Here is a 9696-nt window from a genome sequence, read left to right as displayed (position 1 = left end):
GTGCTGGTACCAGATAGGTCGTGGAAAATGTGCAAAAACTTGGGAGAAAGTGTTTTTTTTACTGCGCGTCGGCCGAGGGCGCCTCCCCCAGGTGTGCTGGGGAAGGGGGGAACTGGGGTTTTGTGGGGTTAGCCTGGGAGGGGTCATGCTAGGAGAGCCGGAGGGGGCTCCACCCCTGCAGAAGGGTGGAGCCTAGCCCCTCGGTGAACCCGGAGATGAGGGGCGGGGCTGAACATGCAAAAGTAAAGAGGGGCGTGGTCTGTTTGATGAGTGGGAAGGGGCGTGGCTAAGGCGGAGCTTAAGAAGGCACCTGAAGGGCGGACTTAAGAGGACGGGGCTCAGGGACATCCCAACATCGGGGTCTGAGTTCTGTGGATGATGATAGGTGGGGTCCCCAGGGTGAAGGGACCAGAAAGGGAGTCTTGCAAGGCAGATGTAGGAGGGCTCTAGTTCTGACACGTGTTGGGGAGGAGAGGCGGGGTTTGGTTGGGCAAAGAACGCAGGTGGGGTGTGGTCTTGGGTCGGGGCCTGGAAATAGAAGTGTTTGGGAAGGGGCGTGAATTGCCCCGCCGTTTGGATGGGTGGGGCGGTGTTTGAAGAGTCAGAGAAGTAGGCAGAGCCCAGGAGATAGAGGCGGGCAAACTGTGAATATGGGGAAGTGGGGCCCAACTTGGTCTCCATAGGTAGTTCTAGGCCAGTTAGGGCTACCTTTAGAGACTCTGTCTTTAAAAACAGAAATTGTGGGAGGGCAACCGAGGAGATGGCAGGAGATGAAGCTCTGAGTCTTGCTTGGACTCAGGCAGGGTCACAAAGCCCAAGGATGGAGATCTTGATTCACAGAGTGCCTGACCCTGGAAGCTGGACCTATGGTGTAGACAGGCATTTTCCTGTCGCCCTGAGGACCAAGCTTCTAGTACCTGTTTATTAAAATATTATCATCATCATTTGTTTTAGGTGTATGAGTGTGTTGCCTACATGTATGTATGTATGTCTGTGCACATCAGGTATCTGTAGAAGTCATAGGAGGGCTTCTAGGCTCCTGGAACTGGAGTTACAGATGGTTATTAGCCACTGTGTGGATGCTGAGAACTGAAACTCTACCCTTTGCAAGACAGAAATGCTGGTGCTCTTATCCACTGAGCCATCTTCTCAATGTGTATATATCTGAACAAATCAGGCACAATAACACAGCCTGCCATCACTGTCATCAATTCAGAGGGCGAGGCAATGGGAATGTGGACACTTGGAAGACAGTAGGGCCTACAAGACACTGTCTTTAGAAGTAAACAGAGGGGCTGGAGAGATAGAGATGGCTCGGTGGTCTGTTCCCAGAATCCTTATCAGGTGTTTTGCAACTGCTTGCAACTCCAGGGCCAGGGGATTCCATGCCCTCTTCCTGCTTCTGGCCTCACCCTCACTCAGATATGCATATGCTGCTGAAAATATAATCAAAATAAAAATTAGGCTGGGCGGTGGTGCTGCACCCCTTCAATCCAGCACTCGGGAGGCAGAGGCAGGCGGATCTCTGGGTTTGAGGCCAGCCTGGTCTACAGTGTGAGCCCAGTGTAGCTGGGACTGTATCCTTTCTCACGCTGGTGCAGCCCGTGGCGCTGCCACAGTGCTTCCTGGGTCTTTTCCTCGTGTCCTTGCCAGAACACCTTTTAAAAGATCACTTTTAGCCAGGCATGGTGGCGCACGCCCTTAATCCCAGCACTCGGGAGGCAGAGGCAGGCGGATTTCTGAGTTAGAGGCCAGCCTGGTTTACAGAGTGAGTTCCAGAACAGCCAGGGCTACACAGAGAAACCCTGTCTCGAAAAACAAAAACAAACAAAAAGAAAACCAAAAAACAAAAAGAAAAAATCACTTTTAACAAATTGGAATGAAACTTACAATAGAGTATCCGGTTTTTACTCGCTGTTTTGTGTTTGTTTTTAAAGCACATTTACAGAGCAACCCTGCCTATATCTATCTAGTTTGAAAGCATTCTATCTCTTTAAGAGAGCCCCTCCTATCAACCATGCTCCACTGTCCTCACGGCCCTGGCAGCTCCATTTGTGGCTGTCCCTGTTGGGGACACTTACTGCTAAGTGAAGTGTTTTGCGTCTGGCTGCTGCCACTCAGTCTCTGGTATGGTAGCCTGTGTCAGTGCTTCATTCCTGTTCGTGGCTGAGCAATAGTCCACTCTGGACATCCCACAGGTGTTGATCCATTGATCTATTGATGGACATTTGGGATGTGTCTACCTTTCAACCAGTGTCAGCTACAAAGCCAGGAGCACACATAAGCAAGCCTGGGAGCCCAGCCGCCAGCAGTGAGGTTCCGAGTCACAACGCCGGTTCCCAGGCCAACTCCATCTCACGGTTGTGGAATTACAAAGCAGATTCCCATGCAACTGTACACATTTTATTTCCTAAAAGGGGTGAATGAGGATTTCTATTTCCTTTAATTAACATTTTAAAATTTCTCTTGGGCAGTGGTAGTACATGCCGTAAGTCCTAGCACGGGAGGCAAAGGCAGGAGGATCTCTGAGTTCGAGCCTACAGGGCAACACAGAAACCCTGTCTTGAAAAAGCAAAATAATAATTTTAAATTCTCCATTAATTACTCTTTGAGGGGACATGAGTGCGAGTCAAGGGACAACTTGTTTGAGTAGCGCTATGTGGGTTCCCTGGGATCGAATACAGGTTGTCAGGCTTATTCAGTCTTGAACCTCAGTTTCCCCCACTACTCCCCTGGGAGCGGAGGCGGATGAGATGTTGGCAGGGTCCGATTCCCCTGGTTCACAGCCTTCTTACTCCATCTAGTCAGATTCTTGGTCCCAGAAAGTCAGGTTTGCAAGCTTCCGTGGACTTGCTTGGTGCAGGAGGGTTTTAATCTCACGCACTATCCCGATTTGGCCGCCAGGGGACGCCGTAGGCAAAAGCAAAAACATCGCACACACTTCGCTTTTGAGAGAAACAAGGGTCCTGTCGGGAAGTCTCAGAGGTCTCACCTAGCCGCAGCCGGCCTAGAGCTCTAAGTAGCGAAAAATGGCCTTGACCTCTGGATCCTTCTGCACACACACCTCTTTCTTCCTTCCTTCCTTCCTTCCTTTCTTTTTTTCTTTTTTCTTTTTTGTAGGTGGCGGTAGTGCATGCCTTTAATCCCAGCACTTGGAAGACAGAGGCAGGGGGATCTGAGTGCCTGGTTTACAGCACGAATTCGAGGACAGCCAGGGCTATACAGAGACCCTGTCTCAAAACAAAACAAAATCCCTACTATTTTTGTTAGATATACTCATTTGTAACTGTGTGGGCATGCACTTACAACCGTGTGTGTAAAGAACTGACTTGCGGAAGTCAGTCTCTCTTCCACTCTGTGGGTTCCAGGAATTGAACTTGGGTTGTCAGTCTTGACAACATGAGCCTATCTGCACAGAGTCAGCTTGCTGGCCCTCTCTTGCACCCAGAGCGCTGAATGACATGGGTGCACCACAGAGTGCGCCTGGCAGGAGTGTTTTTTTGCTTCTTTTGTTTTGTTTTGGATGAGAGTTTTGAGTTTGGGGTTCTATGGATTCTTAGTGCATGATTAAGACCTGGGAATCTTGCTCAGGGTATCTGTTCGTGGGAGTCTATGTTCTTTCAAAGACTAGAGGAGATCTGGGAAAGAAACCTCTTGTCTCTTTTTGGCTGTCATTCCAGCTACTCTTCCACTGAGGCATGAGAATGGTGAGTTCAAGGCCACCCTGAGCTGCTGTTTAGGGAACATACTGAACTTGGAAGAGGACAAGGATAATCTGAGCCTTGCCCCTACACCGAGTTCCTCTGGAGGTCACCAACGTTCCACCACTGCACCCGGGTACCTTGCGGAGAGGGGGTCACCAGACCTCCGTCCCTGCACCCGGGTACTTTGTGGGTCACCAGAACTCCGTCCCCACTGCCACCCTGGGAGTCACCAGAGCTCCGCCCTTGCACCCGCGTCCCCCTGGGGGTCACCAGAGTCGCGGCCGTTTCGGCCCCGCTCCCGGCCGACATCCCGGTCTACTCGGTACTTGCGACGGCGCAGAGGCTCGGTGATGCTGCGCCGCGCAGGCTCATCCAAATCCTCCGGTTGCAGGAAGCTGCGGTCCAGGAGCTCTGCGGCCTCCTGCCAGTTGGCAAAGCAGGCGGGTCCCAGACGCTGGATCTCCTCCGTGGCGTCGCTTGTCAGCACATCCCCACCAGGCTTGAGTACCACAACCGCTGGCAGTTGACGGACAGAGAACTGGCGCCCGAGGTACCTGCGGAGAGAGCGCTGGTCAGCCTCCCTCCATTCCCGGTGCGCGCGCTGCCTCCGATGGCCGACAGGAGTCGCCCGAGGACTCGCGGGCACCCCCAGGCCCGGGGCACCGGCCCAGGCCGCGCCGCCTCCCACTTTCTGTGTCCACTTGCGGTAGGTATCTGTATTGTTTTGCGTCTGTCAACGTGAAGAGGGAGGTCCTAGGGGCAGCGATTTCAAACAGCGAGGTCAGCTGAGGAATGTTTGAGAATTGTGTGTGGAAAGATTGTCAAACTGAGCAAAAAGGGCCTCTCCGTGGGCGTGATGTTTGAACTGAAACCTTATGGGATTAAGTGGGGAGCGGAAGAACTGTGGAAAGAGTGTTCCAAACAGAGTATGTGGGAAGACCCTGGGGAGATCTTAACTGGGGTACAGCTGGCATCGCACATATGCCCTGAATGGGCAGGGACAGGGGTTTTACTGTTCTGAGAACACCGAGCAGCTGTCGGCATCTCCAGTAGACCCTGGACCCCACTCACAGCTAAGCCAGAATCCACCCACTTGGTGCCCTCCACGATCAAAAACGGATTCTCTCTCTCTCTCTCTCTCTCTCTCTCTCTCTCTCTCTTCTGAGACAGGGTTTCTCTGTGTAGCCTTGGCTGTCCTGGATCTCACTCTGTACACCAGGCTGACTTCGAACTCAGAAATCTGCTCATCTCTGCTTCCCAGGATTTAACCTATGATTCTTGGTTAGTTTTTGTAGCCCAGGCTGGTTAGATAGAAAAGGGTGATTTTGAACTCCTAATTTTGCCTCCACCTCCTGCATGTTGGGATGATGAGTGTGCACCTCCAAGGCTGATTTATGTGGGTGGGACTGTGGTTAGAACCCAGCACCACACAAGCACTCTACCATCCATTTCTGTGTGTGTGCTTCCACACAAGTCTGTGCACCCACGTGCAGTACCAGCACACACCAGGAGATGGCGGCAGCACCCCAGAACTGCAGTTACCTGTCTCAACCTGGGTGCTGGGAACTGAACCCAGGTCGTCTGAAAGAGCAGCCGGTGTTCTTGACTTCTGAGTCACATCTCCAGTCTTATGTAGTCCCCTCCCTCTCAGGGTCTCTCTATGTGACAAGGATGGCCTTAAATTCCTGATCGTCAAAAATCAGCCTCCCAAGTGCTTGAATGAGAAGCCTGCACACCACACCAGGATCAGGGAGCATGAACTGTGGCCCCCATTGAAGGTTCCTCTATGATCTTCCTAGTTGGTATTTCTTCCCTGGGGATAGAAATGCTGCTCGTTTGTGGGGTGAAGGAATCTACATCTGCACAGGGCAGTGAGTGGCTGTCCCAACTCTGATCATGACCAGTGGAATGGGGCCCCTCATGATCAGGAACTTCAAACTTGAGCAAGAAAGAAGAAAGTCAATGAAATGGGTGAAAGGTCAGGAAGTTGGTAAACTCCACAGCTTCCCTCCCCACCCCCGCACCCCACCCCCCCGGGTCTCAGGGCAGATCCCAGCCCTCATGGGGACACACTTGGACTCAGTGGACTTCTGGAGGTTGTGTGTTCAGATGTTGTTACATAGTCTTTCTCAGAACTGGGAGAGAACTCAGGGTCTTGAGTCACAGCCTTTGATTTTTATTACTGGTAGGACAAAGGAGAAACTGGGTGTGGCGGTGGTTCATGCCTGCCATCCAGCACTTAGAGGGCTAAGGTAGGGGCATTGCTCTAAGTCAGTACTAGAAAGGTTAGAAGAAGCCGGGCGTGGTGGCACACGCCTTTAATCCCAGCACTTGGGAGGCAGAGGCAGGCGGATTTCTGAGTTTGAGGCCAGCCTGGTCTACAGAGGGAGTTCCAGGACAGCCAGGGCTACACAGAGAAACCCTGTCTCGAAAAACCAAAAAAAAAAAAAAAAAAAAAAAAAGAAAGAAAGAAAAAAAAAAGAAAGGTTAGAAGACGGCTCAGAGGGTTGAACACTTGCTGTCCAAGGCCAAGGAATGGAGTTCTGGTCCCAACAACCCAAATGCTGGGAGGGTGATGTCACTGAGAGACCCTGGAGCTAGCTACTGGCACCCTGTGTGAGACCCAGAGAACACACACTGCCATGCACCTGCACATATGGGCAGTGCAATCACACACACACACCAAACAAAAGTAAATGTAAGAAATGCCAGGTGTGGTGATTATCATCCCAGCACTTGAGAGGCAGACAGGAGGATCAGGAATTCAGGGCCAGCCTTTACTTCATAGTCAGTTGGAAGCCAGCGAGGGCTACAGGAGACCCTGTCACACAGTAGCTCACCTTAGCCACAAAATGAAAGCTCTAAAACAGATGCAGGCTCTAGACTCTATGAGCCGAAGCACAGTGTGACTCCTCCCCCCCACCCCAACTCTGTTACCTACAATGGCTCCCATCCTCCCTGCAGGTGTCTCTCTGAAGCCCCAGGAATGACTAAATTCTCCTTTCCAGGGTGCTGTGGGGCCAGCTTTGAGACTCTCTTCAAAGCTGTGCCCCTGGAGTCCTACAGCTTCTGCAATGGGGTCTCCTGTCTTATTTTTACTTTTCTTAGGGATTTTATTGATTTGGGGGCAGGGCCACCCTATGTAGTCCAGGTTAGCCTCAAACTCCTGATAGTTATGCCTTCCTTGGGTTGAGACTGCAGGTGTGCACCCCATGTCAGGTTTATGCAATGCTGGGGATTCAGGACCAGCACTCCAGGAACTGAGCTACAGTCCCCACCTCTTGTTTTTAGATCTAGCCTTGAGCTTGTAGCAATCCTCTTGTCTCATTTCCAAGTATTAGGATGGCAGGCCTGTGAGACTACCTGTGTTTTTTTGAGCCTTTGCTTCCTATCTGTCTGCTTCATTGGGCTGTGATGGAAGAGGGATGGTACACCCCCCCCCCCAGGGGTGGTGGTGGAGGAAAACACCTCTTTATGCACAAGTAGTACTGGGACAGTAAACCTCCAGGGAAATGCCTTCTCCAGGAAGCCCTCCCTGGTCTTCCCTGGGGCCTCACCTCCTCAGTTCATCATGGAACGGCAGGAAGAGCCACTTTTCAGGCATGTCCCTGAGGAAGAGGTCCTGTTGCTCCTGTGTAGGGTCCTGGGACACATAGACCAGGGCCAGCTGTGCTGCCCGCAGCACGTAGAACTCATCAGTGAGCCGCACGAAGAAGTCTTTGAGGACTGGGGCAAAGGCCTGGCACTGGGGACAGGCGCCCGCACCGAAGAACAGCAGCACCAGACGATTCTCTAACCTACGGCTCAGCTCTGCCTCTGTCTCCACTTCATCCTGGTCGCTGTTGTTCCTGATCAAGATGCGGCCAGAGAAGAGAGATGCCATGGTAGCAGCATGCAAGGAGCTGGGGACTTAAGAGAGGGATCCGATGTGGCCTGGAGCCTGCTGATTCTCAGGGCCCCCAAGAATAATACCTTCAGAAACCAGATTAGCCTGGTTAGATCCTCCTGCTGACCTCTACAGAGCCAGAATTGGGGGGGGGGGGGTAGGGGAGGGAGGCCTCATGAACTTTCAACAGAGCAACACTGCTGCAAGATAGTAACAAAACAGAGTCTGTGAGCCTAGCACTGAGGCAGAAGGATCACTGCAAGACCCAGGACATCCTGAGATATGACAAAAAAGAGAGGAACTGGGGCATTGCTGCAACTGGGGCCCCTGCCTAGAATACCCCAGTGAGCAGGAGGCATGGCTCAGGGCCTGGCTTCTGCTGTTCACAACAGAGAAAAACAAAACAAAACAATAAACTCCAGTAAGTGTGTCCCCTTACTTCCAAGGTGTGCCACTCAAGGTACTTGCGCTCAACTACCTTGGACATTGTCTTAGTTAGGATTTTACTGCTGTAAACAGACACCATGACCAAGGCAAGTCTTATAAAAAAACATTTAATTGGGGCTGGCTTACAGGTTCAGAGGTTCAGTCCATTATCATCAAGGTGGGAGCATGGCAGTATCCAGGCAGGCATGGCACAGGAGGAGCTGAGAGTTCTATGTCTTAATCCAAAGGCTGCTAGTGGAAGACTGACTTCCAGGCAACTAGGGTGAGGATCTTATGCCCACATCCTCAGTGACACACCCATTCTAACCAGGTCACACCTATTCCAACAAGGCCACACCTTCAGATGGTGCCACTCCCTGGTCCAAGGATATACAAACCATCACAGACATGCTCCCATACAATTTAAAGAACTTTTGTTTTTATTTTTGTTGTTGTTTTTGGAGACAGGGTCTCCGTGTAGCCCTGGCTGTCCTGGAACTCACTCTGTAACCTGGGCTGACCTTGAATTCAGAGATCCACCTGCTTCTGGCTCCTAAGTGCTGGGATTATAGGCATGCACTAGTACTGTCAGGCCTTGTCTTCGAGAGAGGGCTTCTTGCAGCCCATGCTCTCCTCAGATTCTCTATGTAGCCAAGGTTGACCCTGATCCTCCTGCTGTACTAGGGTGTGAATCCTGGTGTCTGCAAAGACAGTAAGCACAGAGGAGACCAGAAGACTGCAGAAATCTTCATTTTCTGCCACAGGAAGGAACACAGGTGTCATTTCCAAAGCATGGTCCTGTGGACTCCCATCCCTGAGCATGTCCCACTGTTTTAACATGTTTATGGTAGGAGGTCACACATGCACAATGCTCTTATGGTGAGGAGAGGAAAACATGCTGGCATTGTTTTTCTACTTTCACTACGTCCTGGGCATTGAACTCATGTCACCAGGCTTGACAGCAAGTGCCTTTACCAGCTGAGCCCTCTCTTCAGTCCTGGGCGTGCTCAGCTATCTCCATCAGTTTCAAGCGGATGATAAAGGCCACTCTGCTGGGGTGTCAGCTCTGGGGTTAGTCAGGAGTGCTGACTGTGCTAGCTTTAAAGGTGTCACTACAGGAGCCTTCCTTCCCTCTCCCAGGTCTCTGCGTCTAGCTGCAATCTCCACCTGCTATGCAGCCAGTGTTGACCTTGCAGTTCCCACCCCTGCCTTGTTTATGGGGCAAAGGCAGGACCCCAGGATTTCCTGCTTTCTGGGCAAGCATTCTACCAACTGCGGCTCTTCTTCCACACCTTCAGCTTTCCCAGTCAGGAACTGTCTAGCTTTATAGCTCAGGCTTCCTCAGCCTCACAAGCCTCTTCCTTTCCTAAAATGGGGCTTAGAGGCAAGCCACCAGCCTTTATTTTCATTTCTTTGTATGTATGTACATGTGTGTACAAACGTATGATGTGCTGTGTGTGGAAGTCAGAAAACAACTCTTGGGAGTTCTCTTTCACCATGTGGGTCCTGGGGTTCGAGCAGAAGTCCTCAGATTTGGCAGCAATTGCCTTTACCTGCAGAGCCAGCTAGTCAGCCTGCCATCAACCTTTCAGATTTTGGGGAGCAAGGATGGGGAGCAGGTGCAGAGAATCTGATGAGGGGTCAAGAGCCCTAAACCTAAGCCTAAGAGCTTAAACTTAG

At 51.5% G+C, this 9696-nt stretch overlaps 1 protein-coding gene across 2 annotated transcripts; it reads right to left on the bottom strand.

Moving 5' to 3' along the window:
• Positions 1-3930: 3930 nt before the first annotated feature.
• Positions 3931-7587, bottom strand: Nxnl1 (nucleoredoxin like 1). Of its 2 annotated transcripts, none has more exons than XM_021169247.2 (2): positions 7262-7587; positions 3931-4258 (listed from the first exon to the last, which is right to left on the bottom strand). In XM_021169247.2, exons 1-2 carry the CDS (start codon positions 7585-7587, stop codon positions 3931-3933), a joined length of 654 nt encoding a protein of 217 aa, XP_021024906.1. The 2 variants fall into 2 exon arrangements, with proteins under 2 accessions (XP_021024906.1, XP_085700408.1); XM_085844282.1 differs by lacking the exon at positions 3931-4258 and adding an exon at positions 6283-6316.
• Positions 7588-9696: the final 2109 nt, after the last annotated feature.

The sequence above is a fragment of the Mus caroli genome, unplaced genomic scaffold (genome assembly GCF_978045245.1).
Source record: "Mus caroli unplaced genomic scaffold, Mus_caroli_1 scaffold_10, whole genome shotgun sequence".
In the NCBI taxonomy this organism is placed as follows: Eukaryota; Metazoa; Chordata; class Mammalia; order Rodentia; family Muridae; genus Mus; species Mus caroli.
Note: the sequence above shows the minus strand (reverse complement) of the source record. Positions and strands in the feature narration are given on the sequence as shown.

Excerpts from the sequence above, each read along its gene's own strand:
- Nxnl1 (XM_021169247.2), bottom strand. The coding sequence starts at position 7,587 with ATGGCATCTCTCTTCTCTGGCCGCATCTTGATCAGGAACAACAGCGAC. Across the intron at positions 4,259-7,261 it reads TTCCATGATGAACTGAGGAG|GTACCTCGGGCGCCAGTTCT; the intron begins GTGAGGCCCCAG and ends CTCTCTCCGCAG.